Source organism: Crocodylus porosus, unplaced genomic scaffold, assembly GCF_001723895.1.
Source record: "Crocodylus porosus isolate Cpor-Errol unplaced genomic scaffold, CroPor_comp1, whole genome shotgun sequence".
Taxonomy (NCBI): domain Eukaryota; kingdom Metazoa; phylum Chordata; order Crocodylia; family Crocodylidae; genus Crocodylus; species Crocodylus porosus.
The window spans coordinates 2,603,448-2,614,920 of record NW_017728921.1 but is presented as its reverse complement, the minus strand read 5'-3'; the positions used below and the strand labels follow the sequence as shown (position 1 = coordinate 2,614,920).

Below are 11,473 nucleotides of genomic sequence, written 5' to 3'. Positions count from 1 at the left end.
AGAGCTAGATGGGGTGTAGATCAGTATAAGATTAGGTGTCAGTATATCCACATCAGGCAACTGCCTCCAAAACCTCTCTCTACTTCCTAGAAGTAGCGCTATAAAGCAAATCAACCTTTCTTGAAAAGTTTACTATCCAGCCACAAACTGGTTTACACAGCGGTAATACAAATATTTCCTGAATAAAAGCCAGACAGTCACACTTCAATGAAGATCCCACTTACAAAGGATTCATAAATATTTAATCCGATACATTTATCAGTGTTTTTGTTTCAGAGTTCAAACAGATCAAGAAGTTGCTAATTGCCCTGGCTTATAAAATCTTCCATGGAGGCGTTTCAAACCATGTAAAACAGACAGGACTAGTATGTTGAGTGTGGTTATAACATAAATAATTTATTAAACCTTTACAGTCTATGGACCCTGAACAAAAAACCTGATCTTTCAATACTAAAACCAAGCTGGTTCTGGCTGGTTCTTTAGCGGGACTGTCTTTGTACACCTGGACAAAAAAAAAAAAATCAAGCATTCATGAAAATAACTTTTTTCCAAAAAGTATGACAGTTGTAATGAAATCAGGTAAAAAATTCTATTCATGTTTTAAAAATCCAAATGGAAACACATTTAAAACAAACCAAAGCCAATAAAAAAAAACCCTGAAAGTGTTTACAAGTTGAAAAGTTGGGGAATAGAAAATGAGGCTATAATTTTCATAGTCCAAACCATGAAAAATATATATTGACACAAAAACACACCAACACCAACTTTCCTTATCCCACTCACTCACTTAAAACAGAATAAATACTTGGGTATTTTTAAAAATTCTTTCCAATGTAGTGACCTCAAAAATGACTTGTATCCATATGGTTTGAATTTTTTACATATTACATTTCTTGAAGCTGTTTTGGTAATTTGCTGTAATACATAGTAGATAACGCTACCAGGAGATTCTTGTAACATCGCCGCATATTTGACAAAAAGTACCACCTGTCCAGGAAGGAATATGAAAGAACTGAAAATGAATATATTATCACAAAAAGTGCTTAAATCTTTATTGTCAAAAGCTACTTTCTTGTGATCACACACAAGACAATACTCAATAAAGGGCATGGAATTATTTGTGGAAGTTTAACTGAAGAGAAGCCTGGACTGCACCTGAGCTCACATTTATACGAGCGTCAGTGAAATCCTTTAATTCTATGAACTATCCCCTACGAGTTGGTACAATTCCTTAGCAAGGCCTGTGCACAGGTGTGCTGAAACCCGTTTAGGTTCAGTATATCTGATTACTTGAAGTCAAAGCCCCTGAGCCCACCACAAACATTCCAGATTTAGCAAGAAGATGCACGTCATAAGGGAACTCTTCAAACCAGATCGGAGGTTATAAAAGCAGAAGCAACTTCAGGGTTACTGTTTTCCAAGCCGCAGTCATCTTTGCAATGGGACAATATTGCAGCTGGAAAAAAAAAAAAAAAAAATGAAGAACTAAATTAGGCTTCCTGCATCACTGCAGAGAATTCTGAACTCACCTGTAAAGAGCCTTAGCTCCACTCTGCTCCTCCTGTTAACCAAACCCCCCCACACATCTCCTTAGCTCTCCCTACAGGAACAGCCAGCTTTTAAGGAGTTAATACTAACAGATTTTAGAGTGCCCTTCAATGAAGCACAAAGTACGCAGCAAATCCAAGGAGGAGATTAGAACACAGAACAGAGAGCGACCAACAGACTCTGCCGTATTAGTTCTCTCCTTGCTGAAGAGAGCCTGGCTCCCATCCTGTGCAAATGTCCATCCACTCTGCTAAGTGGAGAAGCATACCATATTGTGAAGAGGGAGGATCCAGGCTAGACTAGAATCCCAACCATTTTATGCTCCACAGCACAGATACTCTATAGCTGCATGCCTATCTGACTTTTCCTGCATGGAGTGGAAAGCCTGGTTATAACAGTGTTGAAAGAAACATGCTACACCCTGAAAAAGATCAAAGGCCCCATCTCCCTCTGCATATACACCTGGTACAAGTGATAAACAATTCTTGCAGCAAAAGAATTAGACCCGGAGCTGTTACAGGATCCAGTAATATGACAACATAGTTTGGGCCAATCTACATAGTGTGATGATTCCCCCGCATCGAGTGGCTGGGCACATGTGTTGTACTTGGATGCACCCGTGATTGCACAGCCTCGGTAACAGAACCAGCTGGACAGATCATAAGATTCCCCCTTGAGAATGAGCGAGGAGGCACTCAGAAAGGGCAGGAATTGATCTGACTTTCAACTATAAGGGCACATATGAGATTCTGGAGCCAAAGCAAGCCAGATCCCAAGGGCAACACATGGTGTCTGTCCCCTTAGCTTTAAGCATCAAGCTGAGAAGCACAAAGGGGATTCCCAGGGAACAGTGATCTGGGACAGAGCAGGAAGACCGGAGTGCTTGCAAGCAGGCCCAGGCTCCATTCAGGCTGGCAGTGAGATTCTCCAGCGTAAGGCAGGTCAGTTGCATGAGTGCAGATGGACAAAGCTGCAGAAGATACTGGGAAGCTTACCCCAGGAGGCCTTTCCCTGCCCAGCGCTTTGGTGTAAGCCCAAGGTGGACTTTCTCGCCTCCACGGATCACGCTCACGCTCAGCGGTTTCTGAAACGAACAAACAGATGAATGGCACCTTTTCCCATCACGCTGCCCGAGTTCTTCTGTTTGCCTGGCTGCATAGGAGCCAGAGAGCTACCGGACATGTAACACTGAACCTCTAGCTACAGGGGGGCATGAAGGACTGCAGGGAAGTTTCCTCCGTAAAGCATGTCCATGAATACTAGTGAAGTAACACGCCGTCATTCAGCACAGGCTCCTGTGAGAATAAAAAACAAGACCTCTGAAGAGAACTTCTCAAATGTTCGGCATGGGGAGCTTCCGTGAGAAGCAAAGCCTGATGCCTTCACATTACTACCAGCTCCATCAGTCCAGGAAAGAGAAGTTAAGTGTGAGCTCTCTCACTGAAGAGCCTGGGGGTGGCATGTGATGAAACCAACAGTCAAGCCCAGAAGCTGACACACAGTGTCTGGAGCAGAGACGTGAGACTAATGAACTCTATTAAGTATCACTAGAGAAAAGCCCATCAGACCAGAGAAGCCAGTAACCTGCTCACCCCTTCACTGTGCTGCACAACAGTGGCGATGTTCTGCAGAGTCTGGAAGTTGTGCGCGTTGACAGAGCCAAACTCAACGATCTCATCATCGACCTGTAATCCCTTTAGAGAGAGAAAGCAGGAGACTAAGAATCTTCTTCCTCAAAGGACACACGGTGCTTAGGGTTTGTGGCGCACCTCTCACCCAAAGCGCTAGTCAGGTGCTCCCTTCAAGGGTCTTAAGACCCTTCTCAACATGCGAGCCTCACAAACCCACAGCGAGATAAGGCAGTATTATTTTTCATCCCCGTCACACAGATAAGGAATCTAAGGCATACAGCCTTAATGCGACCTTATCCAAAGCCATCAGCACGTCAGTGGTGCAGCTAGGAGCAGTACACGTCTTCTGATGCCAGCCCCACACGCACTTCCCTCACTGGACGCTCCCCCCTGCAAGGTGCTATAAACGTTAACTAAGTTATTTCACTCTGCAAAGGCTGCCATGAAACATTATGTCCCTGGGGAAAGGTACCAAGCACCTAACAAGAAGGAGGATGAAGAACAGTAGCTCAAACCCTGGCTCTGACTACAGGTAGGTGGCAAGAACCACCCGCCGTCTCTGGGACAGAACACAGTTCACGGGCGTTTGCTCCCCGGGCAGGAAGAACACCAGACTTGCCGCAAGACTGGCAGGAGATCCCGGTGTGACAGCATTCACTCTGGCGAAGGGCTGAGGCAGGCTCTGGTTCCGACTCACTGCCTCGGCTTGTGCCTCTGCCTCGTCTCTGGCACGCTTCTCCTTCTCCCGTGCATGCAGCTGGTGGAGCGCTTCTTCCACCTGCCTCATCACGGCCTTGTGATCATTCTGCAGACCTGGGCAGAGGGAGGTTGACTCAGAGATGGGAGGAATGAGCACGCGGTGTTCCTGCACACGATGTATTACCCTATGGGAATCAGCCCATGTTTCCCAGTACACTACCAGGTCCCCTATGGCAGGGCAGCTCCAGATTATAAACACGGTCACCACTGAACACTGCCCTGCGTATAGGCTGTGAGCAGGGCCATGGAACAGCTGTCAATCGGTGGCCACAGAGTGCACAAACAGGGCTCCTTATGAATTAACATCTCTCTCACACAGGGACAGCCATGTTATAACAGCGGTAAGAACGCCTAGGGGTGGATAACCCCTTAGAGGGGAACGGGAGCTGGAGAGATCAACAGCAACGTAAAAAAATTAAGCAACCAAACTCCCTTTCCATCAAAGTATTTTCACACAGGGACCAATTCATTATAAATCCGTCATCAGGATTCATTCGAAGGAGACATCACCTAGTTTTCGGCCCCATGTTTGTTGTATACATAACAGATTTGACTATATTATTTTTTATTTATTAAACACAAGGTTTGTTCACAGAATAAGAAGCGTCCTAACCACTCCGCATGCTGCCCGTTAATGCAAATAGTGTCACTCACCGACTCATTCCCTGCCCTGTCTCCTAGTTCCAGGCAGGGAGCAAACCTGGTTACAAACAAAACTCGAACTCGACTCCCTCACCTTTTCTTTATACTCCAAATCGAGCTAAATGCAAAGGGCAAACCATGGCCCGGAGCCCTGCCACCTTTTTCACTCTAACGACTGAAGCTGAGGCTCTAGGGAATCGTGTCCTTCCCATGGTCTGAGTCTCCAGACATTGTACGCCACTAAATCTATTCATAGTTGCCCCGGGGGACACGACATAAGCCAAGCTTTGGCAACACGCGGTCTGCATCATTCACCAGGGCCCCAAGAAAGCCCCGCGAAGACGGCGCTGCTTACAGATAATGTTGTGCCGTGCCGTGCGGACCTGGTACAGGTCGACGTCTGCCCGCGGGTAGCCTTCCGCATCCACCAGGGGCTCGCTCATCCCGACTCCTTTCTGCTGCAAGGGAGAAGGGTGGTCGCATGGTGCCCGCTGCCCCCAGCGCCGCGTTTCAGGAGGGACAGAGCGAGGCAGCCGCGCTCGGCAAGCCCCAGTCTCAGCCCGTTACAATCCACGGCCCCGAGCACCACGAGGAGCCCCTCCGCGCCGGCCCCCGGAGCAGGCTGTGCGCGTGCGCGCGTGCACGCTCGCTCGAGGGCACCGCCGACCCCCCCCTCGCACTGCCCGAGAGCCTCCGACACCCCCGCGCGCGCACGCACGCACGCAGAGACACAGGCACACGCACAACCCCCCCCTCGCCCTCTCTCACCCAGGCACGTGCGCGCACACACGCCCCTGTTACACTCAGTCACATGCACAACCCCTGCACATACACACACAAGCCCCTGCTATACACTCAGGCACACACGCAACCACCCCACGTGCGTGCACGCACACGCGGCCCAGCGCACACTCACGTCCTCCAGGAGCTCGTAGCAGGCCCGGATCTGCGCCTCGATCTCGTCCTTCCTGCGCACCAGGCTCTGCACGTCCTGCACGCTCACGGGCGGCTCCGCCATGGCCGCACTGCAGCGAGGCGGCGGCGACGGCGGCCGGGGCAGGACAGCCCGCGCGTCACAGTAAACAACAACGCGAAAAGGCGGGACCGGCGGCGGGGGGCGGGGCCGAGGGCGCAGCGACGGTGGCCGGGGCAGGGCGAACCTAACTGGCAGTCAACAACGCGGAAGGGGCGGGGCGGGCTGCAGAGCACGTGCGCGGGGCGCGAGGCCCTGCAGGGCGGGGCGGGCAGGCGGGGTTGCACCGGAGGGGCTGACTCGGTCAGAGCTGCGCCCCTGCCCGTGCCAACCAGGGGGACGGGCTGCCTGCCACCAGCACCAAGGGGCCCGGCTTGGGGGCGCCAGCCCGGAGGGGCCGATCCTGTGACCTGCTGCAAGGGCTCAGCAGAAAGATCAGAGGCCAGCGCTGTCAGCTGGGTCTTCGCAGGACTCCTCGTGCAAGGCGAGGCATCGAAACCCACCAACGCCCGCAAAACCGAATGCACGGCCGCCGGCGGGGGGGTCCTCGTGCCCCGGGAGACGCCGCCTCGCTCGCGGCGGCCCCGGGCGATGCCTCGCTACAGCACGCTGGTTTCTGTCCACGCCGGGGAGAGAACGCCGCGCACCTACCGGGCCCCTTTACCCAGCGAAGCGGAGCCGGCGCGGACGAGGCGCATTCACGTTTCTGCCCGAGCCCCGCGGCACTCTCGACCCGCTCGCCGCGCCTTCCAGACTAGACCGAGGACTGAGACGGGGCTGGTCCTCCTAGCGCTCCCCTGAGCCGGCGCAGAGGGCGTTTATTGCAATAGTCGGCAAAGATCGTGCTCTCCGTTGCACCTGTGCTACCTCCCCCCCAGCCCCTGCCCGCTTCCAGCTATACGGAGGCGCAGCTGAGCCCAGCAGAAGAGCATCGTGGGCAGCGCTGGGGCTCCAGTCGCTAACAGACACCAGAGATGAGACTCCCCAGCTCCCCGCCGTGACTAACGGTGGTGTCGCCCAATATCATGCCGCAGTGTCTGGCCAAATCGCAGGCTGGACTCTGCGATCAGAAAGGGTTTGTGATAGCCCACGTCTGTGGTGGGCTGGCCCGCAGACAATTCCCTGCCCCCACTAGCTGCAAAACTTTGTTAAAAACCCAATAGTGACAAGGTTTTTTGGTTGTAGCCCTGTTGGTCTAAGGCAGGGGTGGGCAATATATGGCCCGCGGGCCAGATCTGACCCTCCAGGCAATTCTGTCTAGCCCACAGGGCCCCTAACAAATTTAGAAAATTAATATTTATTTGTTCTTGGCTGCCTGTCAGAGATGACTGGAGCCAGGGGCAGTAGCACCCAGGGGAAGCTGACAGCAGGACCCAGAAGCCCCTGCTTCTGGCCTGGGACTGTGGGGCTGTTCCTGCTTCCCTCCGCCGGTGAGGGAAACGTGTCCCTCAACAGCTTGCCAAAACTCGGTAAGCAGCCCTCCGCCCAAAATAATTGCCCGCCCCGGTCTACGGACATAGGCGGCCTAGGTTCTTTGGGTAGACGCAATCTCTTTTATTAGACCAACTGAGTAGTTAGAAAAAAGTTCTTTGCAAGCTTTCAGCATAGACCAGCAGAGACTCCCTACGCCTGACGAAGGGTGACTGTGCCCAAAAGCTTGCAAAGACCAACAACTCAGTTGGTCTAATAAAAGATATCCCGTCTACCCAAAGAGCCGTGCCTGCCAGTCATGACAATGGTGTTCAGATTCAGTGGTGGTTTGCAAGGCGGTGGTCCCCAGGCCGTGCAGTCTGGAGAGGCGAAGCCAGGAGTAATTTTGCTGCAGGTCCCAGTGACCTGGGGTTGTCACAGGTACTTTGGTCACTGCTAGAATATTCTGGCTGCGCAAAGCAACCCAGGACTGAAAGGCGCTTTCCCAGGACTGGCGTCCTGACCAATCCAGCTGAGCCTCCCGGTAAATTTGAAAGTCTTTCTGGAACAAGCGTGCTACTGCGCCCATGCTGTTTGAAGGAGATGGTGCCCGCTACCAACGTGCCTGGGCCACAGTCTGATCTTAGCGAAGTCTGGTGTCAACCCGGAGTACGGGGGTCTGGGTTCATGTGGCGGCGAGATCAGAATCGGTTCGTAGTATGCTTTGCTTGGGTTAACGTGGCTAGAGACACAGGGGTTCTGGTCTTGCATTTGATAAACAGCCTCTCCTCTTGCTTTTCAAATAAATACGGGTCCTTTCACCCCCAGGGTCAGTTTTATTGAACTCCCCCCACTCCCAAGGGCAGAATGACTACAGTCCAAACCAAGTAAATAATTTGGTTTAAAATGTTTCAGATTACAAGCTGGGGAAGGTGGAGCCAGGGAGGGGCTTTCACTCACCCTGCAGATATATTGAATGCATTTGGAGTTACACTTTCTCTTGGTGCCATCATACCAATCAACTTCCAAAAATGGTGAGGCTTAGAAATGATTCATTTTTCAATTTTGCCATTAGTGTACTATGGAGGAAGATGAGTACATCTTCAGCCGTATTTGTACATCTTTTATTCTGTGAATTTACTGGTACATTTTTTATACTTTGAAAAATTAAACTTTTTAATCAGCATGTGGAACTCAATGCAGTAAACTTGCTTTCTCTAAACTCAGCAGGGATTGTAATATTTGGAGAATGAATTTGCATTTGTTAAATGCTAACATATACGTATACGTATTCTTTCTCTTTAGACAACGTACACAGACAAAGGACAAAAGGTAAGAATACAATTGCATGGAATAGGTTTCCTTCCAAAATAATTTTTGGTACTATTAATACTGTACTGATTATATTAATTTATTACTAATTGATTGCTGGGTGGAATTAAAAGCAAAAATGGGCTCTGATCACATAATGTTGCCGTAGGACTTAGCTTCATAACTTCTGCTCTCCATAAATCACAATTACTTACACACACGTTTTACCTCACTGTTTTGGAGTGAGGGGGAAGAAAGGATTACTAATTAAAATCTAACCCATCCATGCCTAACCATAAGCAGGACTTGTTGCAATACTTCTCTCTAAATACTATAAATGTATATTTAAATATTTTTAAGACCTGAAATAACGTTCTAAAACTAGTGATGCATACGCCAGAGTTACAGTTAATTGTTAAATACCATTCCATACAGCACGACTTGTCTTTATATATTGCCTTTCCTGCAAACTACGCCCACTAATCATGAACAGTGTTAAAAATTATGAGACAGGAGACAGCGGATGTCAAATTCCAGGCAAGGAAGCATAGCTGATGCTCAGCTAACGTTAAGAAATACTGCAAAGAGGTTGGTTAACATCTCCTTTTTGAGCATGGGTTTGTCACCTCTGATTTGGCTTCCCATTTGCAGTTGGGTAAGAGCTTTCCCAGAGGAAAATTAATTTTTAACGCTAAGTTAGCAAAATCACGTTGGAGCGGAACAATGGTGGAGGTTGCACGTAGAGCAGGACAGGTCCTGTTTGCTGTTACTCTCCGGTATCCTGCTCCAGTCCAGGAACTGGGAGCAGAGCTCGACTCTCCAGTCGCTCCATTCGCTGCCTTCCCTGACCCAGACGACTCGGACTTGTTCTGTGCGGGGCTCAGGAAGGAAGAATAATTGCTTTGCTTGTTCTGGGGGTCAGCTCCCAGTACGGCTTCCCAGCCCGCCCGAAAGTCCCTCTGGCTAGAAGTCATGGAAAAAAGCCTTGCTCCTCAGTGGCCCCATCCAGATATTTTTTGTACAGACTATAAAACTCCGCGCTCAAATTTGTGGTTTGCCTAGGAGTTAATTAACTTAGGTTGAACAAGAAATGCACAACTCTGCCATACTTCTGTAACGGAGCCCACCCATCACGCCACGCTGAAGCAGAAACAGCCTCAGCCTTAACGTGTGGTTTTACGGCACTGAAGTATGGCTCGGTCACCAGAATTTTTGTTTCAGCCTGAAAGGGGCCGATTCCTCCACTTCCACTCGATCACGTTCTGGGTTGGAAATGCCAAGCAGGTGCGTAGAGACAACTCGCTTGCTTGCATGTGCTGTTCCCCGCTTGCACAGTCACTGTTTGGAGAGCAGGGGTATGGCGTAGTCGGCCCTCGCTATTGGCTGGGGCGGGGGGAGGATCTGGCATGTGGCGTCGGGACGGTCCGGGGGACGTGTTTCCAATTAAAATCCCGTCAGTGACTGGCTGGGATGATCCTGCGCAGATGGAAGCGTTTCAGCACTTGCCCTGGGTGGAGCGCTCTCCCGGATGGTCTTTGGACCACCGTTGTGCAACGGTGAGCGGGCTGCTCATCCTGCAGTGGGGAGCCGATGGGTACATTTGCGTGCGCAGGTTTCTCCATTCCTGAGCGGAAATTCAGAAAAATTATTTAAAAAACCCCCTCCAACCAAGTGCAAAACCAAAATAAGTTAACCCACAAAAGATACGCAGCCGCCCCCGTTTGAAAGGGAAGGGAGTTCCTGGCTGCTGCCCGTACCCAACCTTTGGGACTTGTTCAGATGGACTTAGTCAAAGGCAGCCTTGTTTGCGAAGTGATAAGATATTGATTTTGGCTGATCTCACAGGCAGATAAATCATCCCATATTAAAAATCTTGTTTCTAACCATGTCCAAGATTCATAGAAAATATTACAAAGTTCATTTTAATGTCGCACTTCTTTGTATGTCTCTTTGCCTTTATATGGCGTGTGGAAAATAAAAGCGGATCACCCAGTTTCATGTTTGTACTCAGCTTGTCAGCTTCTCTTTCCAGTTCTCCTGCTTTAGCTTCACGTTGCAGCATGGGGGTTGCAACAACTGGGGAACATATGTTTTTCTTTCCATTGATTTACCCAGAAACCTTTTCTTTCACTGTTTGACTTTCCACAGGCTAGATTTTGGCGTGAAGTTGAGCTGCTGGACTCCTTTCCGTGTCATATGAGGGACTGTATTTACACCATCTCTCCTGGGTTTGGGTTGGTCCTGTTAGCTCCCACCGAAGTGAAAGATCTCAGACAGTAGATGCAGGGAAAGGTTACAAAACGCAGTGACTCTCTGCAGGCGGCTGGGAAGGCGCCGCAGAAAGCCACCGTCACTGCCAGCAGGGAGTTCAGTCCAGCCCATCCTGGGCGATCAAGCCCAAGTGTCTCGACCACGGTCTGCCTCTCCGAGCCCCGCTCTCCCAGAGCACCTCTGCAACTGGAAAGCCAGCTGGAGGTGATGCACTGCATGCTAGGGACGAGGGGGTGCACCTGCTTTCGGTCCCCGTCCCAGGCTGCACTTCCAAAAGGAGCGTTTCACTCTTTGCACACGCATGGAAGCACTTGTGCAGACAGCCTGGGCCAGCCCACGCGTGCAAACGCTTCTCTGCATGTCAGTGAGGGTAGGGGCGTGCGTGAGAGGTCAGTAAGGAGTTTGGAAAGAGCATCCCAGGGGTCACGCAGCATCCTGGAGCCGGCAGCTCTGCCAGCCTGGCCTGCTCTCTCCTGCGTCGCTAGCGGTAGCTCCTGCCCCAGGCTCACTGTGCGGAGCAGGGCCCGGCGCACTGTTCCCGCCGGCGGGTGTGCTGAGCCTGGCACGCGCACAGCTCGGCTCGTTCGCGCCGGACCTCCAGGACACCCCCTGTGCCGCGAGCCTCCGGTCACGTTAATACCGTTCATCGGGACGAGGCCTCGAGCAGCCTCTGTGCTCTGCCCTGTGCGTGCTGTGAGCTGGTGCCCGGCGCTGCGACAGCGTCAGCCCGCACGCGCGGGCGAGCTCTGCCCAGTCTGAGCCGCAGCATAAGCGAGTCAGAAGTGCCTCAGCCAGGCGAGCTGGCGGCCGAGCCCGCTGGAGCCTGCCGAGCCTCTGGGACAGACGAGCCCTCTCTGCCCTCGGTGCGCGCGAATAACCGCGGAGGGCCCTCCCGCTGCGGCCCGGCTTGCCGTGCCGCCGGGCGCGT

General features: G+C 51.3%; 2 protein-coding genes across 4 annotated transcripts in view; one reads left to right on the top strand and one right to left on the bottom strand.

Moving 5' to 3' along the window:
- Positions 1-203: 203 nt before the first annotated feature.
- On the bottom strand, positions 204-5,643 carry PSMD9 (proteasome 26S subunit, non-ATPase 9). 2 transcript variants are annotated; one of them, XM_019538734.1, is made up of 6 exons: positions 5,497-5,643; positions 4,936-5,038; positions 3,799-3,992; positions 3,141-3,242; positions 2,544-2,632; positions 204-1,456 (listed from the first exon to the last, which is right to left on the bottom strand). In XM_019538734.1, exons 1-6 carry the CDS (start codon positions 5,596-5,598, stop codon positions 1,429-1,431), a joined length of 618 nt encoding a protein of 205 aa, XP_019394279.1. In that variant the 5' UTR covers positions 5,599-5,643; the 3' UTR covers positions 204-1,428. The 2 variants fall into 2 exon arrangements, with proteins under 2 accessions (XP_019394279.1, XP_019394280.1); XM_019538735.1 differs by having other exon boundaries at positions 4,936-5,035.
- Positions 5,644-7,918: 2,275 nt separating this feature from the next.
- HPD (4-hydroxyphenylpyruvate dioxygenase) overlaps positions 7,919-11,473 on the top strand; it is an 11,592-nt gene continuing 8,037 nt past the window's right edge. Inside the window, exons 1-3 of one of the 2 annotated variants that reach the window (XM_019538732.1) lie at positions 7,919-7,997; positions 8,269-8,295; positions 9,496-9,558. In XM_019538732.1, the coding sequence (XP_019394277.1) occupies positions 7,995-7,997; positions 8,269-8,295; positions 9,496-9,558 (93 nt within the window). In that variant the 5' untranslated portion in view covers positions 7,919-7,994. Of the gene's footprint in view, positions 7,998-8,268; positions 8,296-9,493; positions 9,559-11,473 lie in introns of those variants that run through there. The other variant, XM_019538733.1, reaches the window with a different exon arrangement.

Excerpts from the sequence above, each read along its gene's own strand:
- PSMD9 (XM_019538734.1), bottom strand. The coding sequence starts at position 5,598 with ATGGCGGAGCCGCCCGTGAGCGTGCAGGACGTGCAGAGCCTGGTGCGC. Across the intron at positions 3,993-4,935 it reads GGCACGGCACAACATTATCT|GTCTGCAGAATGATCACAAG; the intron begins GTAAGCAGCGCC and ends CCCTCTGCCCAG. Across the intron at positions 3,243-3,798 it reads GATCTCCTGCCAGTCTTGCG|GGATTACAGGTCGATGATGA; the intron begins GCAAGTCTGGTG and ends CTCTCTCTAAAG.